The sequence below is a fragment of the Miniopterus natalensis genome, chromosome 10 (assembly GCF_054644295.1).
Source record: "Miniopterus natalensis isolate mMinNat1 chromosome 10, mMinNat1.hap1, whole genome shotgun sequence".
NCBI lineage: Eukaryota > Metazoa > Chordata > Mammalia > Chiroptera > Miniopteridae > Miniopterus > Miniopterus natalensis.
In genome coordinates this window covers 77,960,891-77,973,401 of record NC_142090.1, presented here as the reverse complement: position 1 = coordinate 77,973,401, position 12,511 = coordinate 77,960,891, and the positions used below count along the sequence as shown (strand labels likewise).

Below are 12,511 nucleotides of genomic sequence, written 5' to 3'. Positions count from 1 at the left end.
GACGCTTTGTTGGAGTTGTCATTTCCCTCCTTTTGCAGATGAAGACCTGAGCTTCAAAGAAATTGAGTTAATATATTTGAGGTCCAACAGCGAGTAAAGGGACACAGCAGGGACAAGCTCCCGATGCCTCGATTCTAAGTTCAGAACTTCCTTCCACAGCAGGATTCTCGCCCTGGATGGTTGGGGTCCCCTGGGGGCGTCAGCAGCCCCCATGCTGGGGCTCCCCCGCAGCACAAGGGAGACAGGCCCTGGGGGGGGGCTCGCAGGCTGTTGCGTGTGTAGAAAGCTTCCCTGGAGATTGAGGCGCAGCCCCGCTCAGTGGCGCGTTGGTCCCCGACACCCCAGCCTGCCAAGCCGGGGACGGAGCCGGCCTCGCGCGCAGATGCAGCGGCTGCTCCTGGCCTCTCCGGACCGTGGGATACAAGCTGCTCACCCCTTTGCCCACCCTCCTTCCCAACAGCTCCCACCCAGACTTTCGGGTGACTCCATAACACTTCAGATGGGCACCTACCTGCCCCAGAAGCCTGGCCTCACCCTCTCTCTCGCCTTTGCAGGCACGAAGAAGCGCTCGCACGGCTCCCCGGCCCCCAGCGCCAGCTCCGCGAGTCGCCTCACGCTGCCAGGTGGGTAGATGGCACTGCGCGCGGCCTTAGTGACCGCAGATGGCAGGGAGAGCTGCTTCCCAGGAGTCGAGGTCAGCAGCTGGTAAACCGGGCACCTGGCCCTGCATTTATTTATCCAGGCTGCTCCGCGTTTTTAGAGCGCCTCTGTCATCCACATTTGTGAAGTCCCTTCAGGAGTGGCCAGAACGTACCCATATTTGGTTCCCAGTCGCTCCTGCTTGCTGATGGGAAGAGTAGAGTCCTGGTTTTCCTTGATGTTCATCTGGACATGTTTGGAAGTGTTTCTTTGAGAGACAGACGGGGCAGGGAGTGAGGATGAGCCTTTGGTGCGGGAGACTTGGGTTCACAGCCCAGCTCTGCTGTGTTCCAGTTGTGCAAGCTCCCTGCGGCTCTGCGGCTTCTTGCTTATGAATTGAGGACAGTTGTGACTCATAGTGGGTGCTCACAGCTAGTCTCTCCCACTGGAAAGTAAGAAAGTCATGCGCGAGCCCTGCTGGACCCAGCTAACACTGGCAGGAGATTTTAGGCGTTCACGATGATTCTGTAGTAACAGGATCTAATAGGAGAGGCACCTATCGGTCATTCTGTCTCCATGCGCACATAGGCCAACATTCCCTGCCAAGATTCAGTTTTTACAAGTAGAACTTGCAAAACCACATTTTTTTGCGGGGGGGGGGGGGGGGGTTTATAAAAGGCAAACGTAAACATAGTAGGAAAAAATTGAAAAATAATAAAAGTTGTAAGAAAGAAAGTGTGAATGCCACCACTCAGAGGCAACCAAGATTACCTTTCCTTCCGGTCTTTATTAGGTACTTTTTTCCCCCTAGAGTGGAATTATACTCTACATGGAATTTTGTTTCAACCCTTTTAAAATTTACCATTACATTATGAGATTGCTCCCATATTATTCAATATTTTAAAAGCATTTTAGTGCTTGACTAACATTCCATGTGATTAATTTATACTATAGTCGTATGTGGAGTTTTGACTGCATGGGAGGTTGGCTCCCCAACCCCGATGTTATTCAAGGATCAACTGTATATTCACTGATAATTTGCCATTAATGTAGCTTGTATTTTTGTTATTATAAATAACCTCACATTCTTGCACATAAATCTTTCTTTGGATTGAAGACAGATTCCTATATGTAGGATTATTGGCTCAAAGAATGGGTACATGTTTAGGTTCTTAATCCATTATAGTCATCGTGATTTCCAGAAAGGTAGTATTATTTTATACTCTCAGTGATGAATGTGCCATTTCACTGTGCTCTTGCTAATGCTAACATTCATACTTTACCAATTTGATGAGAAAAATGAGATCCATGTTTGGTTTGTATTTATTTTATTTTTAAAAATTATTTTCTAATGTTAATTTGTCTTTTACATTTCTTCTGTGGGGAGTTACCATATTTAATCCATTTTGAGAGGGACAGTGCCTTGCATTTTGGCCCCTGAGATAATAATGTTTCTCAATCAATGGTATGTTATAACTTAATGAACATTGTTTTCTTGGTTGTATGTGAAATAATAATTTACTTTAGAATCAGGGGCTCCCTAGCGTAGATGAAACATAATCCATGTCTGTCTGCTTTTTCAACCTCAGCTTCTGTAGCTTCACCACCCCAGCTCAACAGCTGGACTTGGTGTCCACTGAGTAGACCTTGAACTTCCTTGCCTCTGTCACTGCCTGAGACACTGCTCACCCTTTTCTCCCTGGCTAATTTCTTTTTGCAGTCTCTCGAAATAATCTTGGTAGAATTAATGTTTACTTATAATGATTTGCTTATAAGTCCTTTACCCAGTGGTATGTGGCTTTTCCAAGGGTGGGGACTGTCTTGTTTTGTTTTTGTTTTTTGCCCAGTGCCTGCCAAGGTGGCAAGCACACATTGGGTGCTCATTAGTGTTGATAAGGCTGGTGGATGGGTGTGTGAGTGGGCGCTGTCTATTTTTATTTATGACTATATAGAAAACAGTTATCCTCAGAAAAAGGCTCATTTTCAAGTTTGAATTTGCATCAACTATACTAACTTGCTTTTTAGTTGCTCTGTTATTTCCAGAGCCCCTTTCATCTTGCCCCTGCTGGTGGTTAATGGGTCCTTAGGACTATAGACAGTAGGAGGAAGCCAGCTCTAAACCAAGCAAGTCCAGTGTGTAGCAATGGTGTTTGCTCTTCTGTGGGAGGTCATGACATTCCAGGGTCAGGTGGGATCTCTGACATCATCCTGGACATCTACAAGGATATGCAGAGCTGACCTGGTTCCCGTCTGCTCTGCTGGAGGCCTATTGTTGGCCTGCTGGGTTTCCAAGGCCTCTGAGTCAAAGTCTCAGCCACCTTGGCCTTGGCCTTTGGTGGGTGGTCTAAACTGGCCCCAAGTTGGGTGTCATAGGTTCCAAGTTCTGACCACTCCAAAGCCTGTAGAGCTGGAGTAGGTAGTTCTCAAACTTTGTCTAGCAGATACCTTCCACCTCCCGTGTTACAATAGCCAGCTCACTATTTCTTCCTACCGCAGGAACAACACAGGTTGCCTCTACCTCAAGCTGTTTGTGCTGGCTCTCAAACAGTTAAAAATATCTTGTGTAAGGATACTCAAAAAACCCAGTGGAGGAATAACAATCCTTAAAAAACAATAAAGTAAAATTGTACAGAAACAAAACAATAGAGCTATGCAAAATAAGCAGAAATGTTAAATTAAAAAAACAAACAGACATATGACCATTGTTATTTTAAAAGAGAAAGAAAATTTTAAAAAAGAGACCACAACTGAAAAGAGAATTAATGTTGGAAGATAGTCCTTAGGACGTTATACCACTCACAACATAGAGATGGAACCATGTGACAAATGAAAGCGCATGAACCATAAAACCTAGAAGAAGACATAAGGATACATCTTCATGACCTTGGGTTAGGCGATGATTTCTTAGATACGACACTTAAAGGCCAAGCAACCAAAACAAATAGATAGCACAACTTCGTTAAAATTAAAAATGTGCTTCAAAGGACACTATCAAGAAGGTGGGAAGAAAATTCACAGAATGGAAGAAAATATTTGCAAATCACATATCTGATAAGGATCTGATGTCTTGGATGGAAAATGCACCTCAATTGCCATACCGAAATAAAACCAAATGCATGCCTAAAGACAGTGCGTGAGATTGCCTAAAATTACATAAAAAATGAGAACTATTTTAAATACTATGAGAAGATAAGATTATGTCCAGGAGGCTGCAAGCAGGTTGCCTATAATAAAATGAAAACCAACTGATAGCGATATTTGCATTGGTAACAGTAAATGTAAGAAGACAATGAAGATACAACTTCCATGTGCTGAGGGATATACTTCCACAAGGAGAAAAGTGAACTCCAAAGTCAAGTGTGAATACAAGAATTAGTGGTGCACATACAAGCAAATAAAATGTGCTGGCAAATTTGAGTAGTGTCACCGTAAAAATAATGCCCGATTTTGTGTTAAAATAGGAAACAAGCTATTGATAGAAGGAAGGCTATTCAATAGGGAGTTAAGGAGTGCTAAGATCTATTTTGTCTTTGGGAAGAACTCTGTAATGTTGTAACTTTTTAACACAAAGGATCGTCGGTAAAATAATTTAAATATAACCTACAGCATATACATCAGCAAGAGAACAACAACAAAGGGAATATAGAAAATGTATCAATAGAAGGCAGAAAGGAAGAAAAAAAAAAAAAAAGGAATGAAGAATGATCACAAAATTAGGTAGTGAAGTCCAAAACTAAAACAAAATTAGATAGTAGAATCAATTCCAAAAAATCAGTAAATGCAATAATTGCAAATGGCTTAAATTCTGGTATTAAAATATAGAGAGTATGTGATTAGATAAAAAAAAAATCCAAAATCCAAAATCCAGCTCTATCCTGCTCTTAAGAGACACGCTTAACCCCCCCCCCCCCCAACACACAGAAAGTTTGCTGATATATGGCAAAGGAAATTCTATGCAAAATATAAAGCTAGTTCTCGGGAAAATGTCTATTTTAACATCTGTATAGCAGTCTATTAAACAGATATGCCACAGGATATTTAACCATTGACATTTGTTTTCCATTTTTTTGCTATTACAAACATGCTTAACATAATGTTGAAGAAGAAAAGTGAGCTGCAACAAGATATATACCATCTAACACAATTTATATTATTCTTTAAAACAACCAAACATATTAGATATTTTATGGGTGCACACAAATACAGTAGTTTAGTGAATATATGCACAGGAATAATGAACACCAAATTGTGGATGATGTTTTTGGGGAGCTATAGAGAACTATGATGGGTGGGCATACTAGGTATTTCAACTCTACTTGTAATATCCAATCTTTTCAAATAATTTTTTGAATACACAAAATGTTAAGATTTGATTAAACGGTACTGAGAATACACTGGTATTTGTTATGCTAGTATTTATACTTTTCTATATGCTCAAAATATTACGCATTAAAGAATTTCTGAGCGAAACATCTACAACTGTCTTCCAAGATAGCTTTGTTTGGCTCTATCCATGTAGACGTGATTTTACATACATTTCAGAGAAATTTAATGTTTTCCCTTTCTAACCTATTGAGAGATATGGGTGTTGAGAATTCAGATATAAAGAGAGTTCCACAAATAGCATGCTCCAATCCAGAAGCCACCAGAGGCCACTTCATGAAAGAACAGCTTGTATGGTTTCTGAAACCACCCAAGGGGTCCTCCTGCAGCTCCAGCACCAGAAGACTATTCTGGGAATATCACCTTGAATCCCTGCGCATCTTTAGCAAAGTGACTCTTACATGGTAAAATAATAGCACCCGCAGCAGCCAGTTCTTTTCTGGAGCCCACTTCAACTGTGCCTTATGAGGTTTGTGAGGCTAATCAAGCTCCGTGGGTGGGCAGTAAATGATGGAGAGCCGAGGATACGTTGGCTCTCGCTGAAAGGAGTGGCCCAGAGCTTCACCACCTCTTACGGTCATGACTGCCATTGATGGAGACTAGTCAGTCACTTACTTCTGAGCAGATGCCCCAGGGTGCCTCGGTGCAGGGATCCCTAGATGGAAAGGTACGGTACCATTGTCACTCACCGCTGCAGATAGCTCATTCATCGCCCCTCTGTGTGTGCAGCTGCTGGTGTGCACAGTAGTGTTGGCAGTAGATGCGGCTCTGCTTCGGACCTCCACCGCCTCATGTAGAAACAGTTTGTGTGTGTAGATGCCGGCTGGCTTGCAATGACATTGTTGTGTGTCCTGTTCTAGGGGACTACGGATAAAACGTCCATCCAGAGGACTACTCAGAAGAGAACTGACCAGCCCTGAGGTCGGAACACATTTTAGGAAGCTTATGTTTCTTTTACCAAAACAAAATGTTATGTACATTGTAAGTTATTGAATGAGTAACTTCAAAAATGATAACTTCTGATACCCCTAAGATGGGTTTTTTATAATAAATGCTTTGATATGTATTGCACATTAATCAAATATCAGGGACAAAGCTAGGTTCTTAACATGTATTATCTATTATCTCATTTAATCATCACTGCCACTCTGAAGGAAGGTACTATGATCTCCATTCCACAGATTAGGAAACTGAGGCATAATTAAATAGCTTGCCCAAAGTTGGCACTCCTTGCTCTGAGTTTCATTGCCTCTAGGTAAAGGCTGACGTCAAATTGCCCACACTGCACTCGCCTTTCTCCCACACTTGTCTGCCTGGGGACTAGATCAGTTACCCATGTACCAAGTCCAGGCACGACTCTGGGGTGTAGAGGACCCTTTTACGTGAAGACTCCAAAGAGTACTGTCTTTGGAATTGTCTTTTATCTTGAGTTTCTTTTGAGGGATGGCAGTTATTTATTTATTTATTTTTTACCATGGCAGATCCTGAGCTGAAAATCACAGGCCCAGGGCTTGTATTGTTCTATTCTCAATGGAACTGACGTTAACATTCCAATTCTTTCAATTCAAAACTCATGGGTAGTTTGGGGGCATTTTTGTAAGGGCTTCCCACCAGATTTTAGGCCCATACCGAAAATAGACACTGATTTGAGAGATGGAATGAATGGTAGGGATTTTGTTCTTCAGGTAAAACAATACTCGAGAGGCATTAAATGATTATTCTTTCTATTAGTTTCATGTATGTGTTTCTCTGTGTGTGTGCACGCACACGTGTGTAAACACAGATAGAAACTAGATGGAAATGATTTGTGCAGAGGTCATATCATGGCTCGGTCTCTGAACCAGGAGAAAACCCATGTCCCATACTTCTTTCTGAAAAGTGCCAATATTAGGATTTGTTCAGAAGCCGAGAGCCCCCGCGCAGTGGCCGCAGGGCAGGCCTCAGGCGACCGCGCTGCGCTGCAGGGCAGGGAAGGCGGGAGATGCTGAGCCAGCTCGCCTCGCTCAGGGCACTGGGCTGCACTAGGCTGCGTGAGGACCCGGGACGCTGTCTCGGGCCTGCTGTCACCGAGCGCAGGACAGCGGGGCTGAGCGCCGGAGAGGCTGTGAGACCGGAGCAGATCCCCCGGGCGCTCTGGGAGCGTTTTCTGCTCAACACTGGGCGAGTCGGCCTGTGAAACTGCGGGGAACAGCGCGTCGTCGGCTGTGCCCGGGGGTTCACAGCGCATCGCCTCATTTGGGCCTCGGAGAAGCCCTGCGGCGAAGATACCAGCTTAACTTTCGCCCTGTTCAGTTTGGCCAGACCCCTCCCTCCAGCGGCTGTCACCTTCACAACTGTGCTGAAGGTGCTTTGAAGGCTCCAGTCTTCAGCACCTGAATCCCACTAATAGCCCTCAGTTTTACATATGAATAAATCCCTAGCTATTTTCTGAAGAATGAGTCTGTGTAATAGTCTTCCATGTCAAAACAACAACAACAACAACAAAAAGTAGCTACCAGGCAGAGTGGTCTCGGAGAGACACAGAGAGGAGTAGGATGACAGGTGGGCCGGTGGTGGCAGGGGAAAGGGGCGAGTCATAGACACCTTCCGGAGGAACTGGGGTGTTTGACGAGATTTAAACAAGTGAGGATGAAAACTCCTCAAAGAACAACGGTTTTGTGAAAAACAAACAATGTGTGTAACTGTAAAATAAAGACGATGCTGTGTCATGTTTTTGTCTCGAACGGTCCTTTCCCTAAGCACCCTTGAAAGTAGCGTCGATAATGCCCTTGCAAGTGCAGGTTCTGTGCGGACGCGTGGCTTTGTCAATCTCCATTAGCTAATTAGATCTTTTCTCGAGTAAATTGCTCCAGGAGACCAGAGCAGACTTCGTGAATGTGTGCCCAAGAGGAAAGGGTCTGACGTGGTGACAAGAAGGCACACGGAGGGGAGGGGTCCTGTTCCCAGTTCAAGTGTGGGGGGTGGATTGTAACAGGTCTGCTCCGGCTCAGCTGTGGGAAGTGCCCAGTTATTGAAGGGGCAGGGTCAGACCCCTTTCCAGGAATATCTCAGGAATGAAGGAGTCCTCAGGGGGCCACCCCAGCACCCCAGAAAGAGAAGTCCCCGTTAAACTAGATGGTGCCCTCATTGCGGCTCTGCTCTTTTGCTTGTGATCAAATCAGGGTGCCCTGCAGGGGGAAAGGCTATAGGTGCAAAACATCACTCTTTGAATTTCCGTTTTCCCCACATTTTGAGTGAGGCTGACAGCAGGCATAGAAGCATTTCCACCATCTCGGTGGGGAGCCAATCTCCATCAGAGATTTGCAGCAACTCCGGTGGCAAGAAGAGTTTTTGTTCTGATGATCAGAATTCCAGCAAACGATAAACGTTTCCTCATGCTGAGAAGTGGGAAATTCAATAATACTTTGCTTGGGTTCATGCTGAGCAGCAAACAGAATAAATGTGGAGAGGGACCGTGACTTGTGCGGTAAATCAGCCAGGCGTCGGCCCCACCAGCTCTGACGCCGAGGCCCTTTCCTGTCTCTACCCCTTTCTCCGGGGCAGCAGGACTGTTTTTATGTTTGTTCCTGGAATGGATGGCGCCACAATCCCTTGTTCACCCTAAGAAGCATTTAGGCTCTCCGAGATCTTAAACATCTCTGTTCTTCTGCATCCTATGTTATGCCACCGTAGGACCATTTGCCGGACGTCTTTCCGTGTTAGGCTCTTTCAGAGGCAGAGTTGGTATGGGCACTCTGGGGTTTGTAGTAATAGAATCATTAATTATGCTCGAACACCTTTTCTTATGTAGGCTAGTCGCAAGTTTCAGAGGGGGAGTCCTAGAATGGCAGCCCCGAGAGGGCAGGGATGTCTGTCTGCTTTGTTCATGGTTACATCAGCAGGACACGGTAGGTGCTCCAAGAAGCCAATGAATGAACATTGCTTTACAGGCTGTCAAATGTGTGCTCAGCTAGGCACTTGCTGAGATGTCTGGGGCTAAAGCCCGAGGAAACTCAGCTTTACTGACTTTCTATTATGTATGATTTTGTAGAATGGCTCTGATCCACAATCCAAGAATTACTTTAGTAGTATGTTTCTTTGTGCATCACTCAAACACGGTCATAATAGGAAAATTAGGAAAGTGTCAATAACCAATGAGAAATAAAATAGCTATGTTTATACTACTCAGAGATAATCGCTGCTATGGTTTAAATGTATATGTCCTTACAGGTCCCTGCGTACATATTTATGTTTTTACAGTAATAAGGTTAGATGATCTATTCTGCTTTTTTCATTTACATGAACCTCCGTTTTTATGAATAGACATCTATATCATTTTTCCATAGTACCACGGTATTGTATTTAAGAATGTACTGGAACTTCATCAATTCCCTGCGATTGTACATTGAAGTTGTTTCTAATCTCCCTGATTACAAACGCCGTGCATTTTCCTGTTACTGGGTGAGATTAGCTCAGCTGGTTTCTCTCTTGTTGAAACGGAGCCGCCCCAGTCCTCGTCTTCGAGCCGCCCATGCATCCCGCTGCTGCTGGGCCCGCAGTGGGAGCAGAGTCGTCGCAGAGCAGCTGGTGTTCTGGGCAACGACACAGCATCTCACTTTCTCAGACTTCCCTTGTTTCTGGTGACTTGGACAGTTTGGGGGGATACTGGTCAGGTATTTTGTAGAATGTCCCTCAATTGTGTGACCCGTCTGGATGCTTTTTCATCACTTGAATGGGGTTATGTATTTTGGGGAGGAAGGCCGCAGAGGTAAAGTGCTATTTGCATTATATAATATCTAGTATCATCATGTAAAATCAAGGGCGTATATTATCAGCATCACGTATCGCTCTGGATGTCGACCTCGACCTCCTGGCTGAGGGGGTGGTTCGATGCCTTCACTGAAACTTCAGCGAGGCTGTCTGGTCCCTTCCCAGCCTGTGCCCTCTGGAAGGACGCGAGTGCCCAGCCCACACTCAGGGCTTCTTGTTGTTGAGGGAAGTTTATCAACATACACTATTTGGAATTCTTTTGCCTGAGAGATGTATCTACTCTCCCATAATTATTTATTTATCCCAACATTTAGTTCTATCACTATGACGTCGTGGGGGTGTATTCGACACTTTGGGTATAATTCTGTACTGCTGGGTTTATTTTGTTGCTCAGATCGTTCCAACTCCGGTCATTTGGCAGCACTTTCATTTGGGGGCCCCTTTGTCCTGTCTTTCTTTCCTTCCACTTTCTTACTTATCTGACATGACAAGATGCTCCAGGTTCAGCTCATACATTTTGTTCTCTGGTCCCAGAACCAGCCATTTCTACAAGGAGCCCTGGTTCCTTTCATTGGAAAATTGTGTTAGAAACCAGGGTCTGGGTCTAGGGGTGCTGGTGGCTACTGAGGCTTGTAGGCCAATAGCTACTTATTGCTTCTAGACCTTTTCAGCTAATAGAGCAAGAAAGTGGGTGCGCGTGTGTCCACCTATATCTCCATGTCTACGTTAAGTTAAATGTGAATTCTTACGCCACCTGGATCATTCTGACCCTGCAGCTTACTTGCACACTTGCCCCCAACAGCGGGGACCCTGGCCCTCACTAGTCACTATTCAGGTACGTGGCTGTTCAGTTCCAGCAGACACATAGGTAGTGTTAGAATTGTTGGCGAGTGCCCCCAAACAACGCTATCTACCCGCGTCAGCACTTGCGCGCAGCCTCGTCGGCCTTTAGTCCAGCAGAGGACACTCATATCCAGGCACTCAGGGGAGCGTCTCTTCGCCACGCCCTGTTTAACACGGCGGTTTCCTACCTTTGTAATGCAGTCAGATTCTTTCGTCACCTTCTGCATTTCATTCCGTGATTCCCAACCTCATACATTATTTTTAAAATTTGCATACATTAAGGTTCACTCCCGGTGCTGCAGAATTCTGTGGGTTTTGACAAATGCGTAGCATATGTACCCATCTCTGCAGTACCTCGTGGAATAGTTTCACTGCCCCACAAACCCCCTGTGCCTCACCTGCTTGAACCCCCACTTTAACCCCCTGACCATCCCTCACCCTTTGCTCATTTCTATTGTTTTCCCCTCTCAGGAATGTCCTATAAGTGGGATCATACAGTATGTAGCCCTCTCAGACTGGCTGCTTTCATTTGGTAATACACATTTAAGATTCATGTATGTTTTCGCACAGCTTGACTGCTCTTTTCTTTTAATCACGGAGTAATATTCCCCTACGAATGTTCTGCAACTTGTTTCTCCATTTAACTATTGAGGGACGTCTTGGTTGCTTTCGGTCCTTGGCAATTGTGAACAAACTTTTATAAAATTCATGTACGGGTTTTACGTGGACATCAAGTTTCATGTCAGCTGGGTAAATATCTAGCAGCACAATTGCTGGATCGTAGGGTAAGACTGTGTCTAGCGTCGTAAGAAACTGTCAAACTATCTTCCAACGTGGCCAAGCCATTTTGTGTTCCCACCAGCAATGGTGAAAGCTCCCTTTGCTCTGCATCATCAGATTTTAAATTTTTTATTTTACCCATCCTAGCCGGTGTGTAGTATATATCATCATTTTAATTTGCAAATCCTTAGTGACAAAGATTGTCGAGCACCTCTTCATACGCTTTTTGGCCACGTGTGTATCTTCTTTGGCGAGGAGTCTGTTCAGATCTTTGGTTATTTTGGATGCGAGAACTTTGCATATATTTATTGCAAATTTCCCCCAAGGCTGTCCTTCGTATGCGCACGTCGGGTCTGGGACCGCGTGCCACTTTGTGACCCTGAAAGCTCACACGCAGCCCTACAAATGCAGGTTGCCGGCGCGGCTCGGCTCGCTCCTGTTTGCCTCGCTCCTCCCCAAAATGACCCCGCAGCTCCCTCTGGCTTCCTCCCCCCATCCCTCCCTTAGACAAGAACTTGACATTCTGGGCTCCCCACTGCCCATCCCTAGGGATTGGTCGTCATTTAAAGGGAGCGGCCGAGGTGCACATTCACCTACCCGACCCGTCCGTCTCGCTAAGATTCCCACGAGAGTTTGCTTTTCCTGGCTCTGAAGGAAACGAGCAGGCCTGGGGCTGGGGGGCTGTGCCTGTCGCCGCCGAGCTAATGTTGTCCCTCTTCCTTTGCATGGCCTCCAGTCATCAAGCCTCCTCTGTGCCACTTTAAACGCCCTGCTTATGCCTCTAGCTCCTACGCACCTTCCATCCCAAAGAAAACCGAGGAGCATCCTGCGAGGTACAAGATGCTGGATCAGAGGATCAAAATGAAAAAGATCCAGAGCATCTCACACAACTGGAACAGGAAATAGGCCAAGGGGAAGGGGGGGCGGGGGGCCCAGTCTCCCAGCACCCGCCCGCCGCAGCGAGGGAGGCCTGCAGCGCCCGCAGAGGCCGGGGGGCCGATGTCATCACGGTGGAGCCACCGGGGCAAAGCAAAGGCTGTGTGTGATTGTCCCCTTCACTGTTCTGTGAGAGATGCACCGGTTGCTGGATTTGGGGGTCAATGCAGACTCCCCAGCA

The 12,511-nt window shown here is 45.5% G+C and overlaps 1 protein-coding gene across 1 annotated transcript in view; it reads left to right on the top strand.

Annotated features, from left to right (window-relative positions):
* PDE1C (phosphodiesterase 1C) overlaps nt 1-12,300 on the top strand; it is a 288,209-nt gene extending 275,909 nt beyond the window's left edge. The window contains exons 20-21 of the mRNA XM_087821246.1: nt 555-623; nt 12,131-12,300. Coding sequence (XP_087677372.1) covers nt 555-623; nt 12,131-12,300 — 239 coding nt within the window. The remainder of the gene's footprint in view (nt 1-554; nt 624-12,130) is intronic.
* Nucleotides 12,301-12,511: the final 211 nt, after the last annotated feature.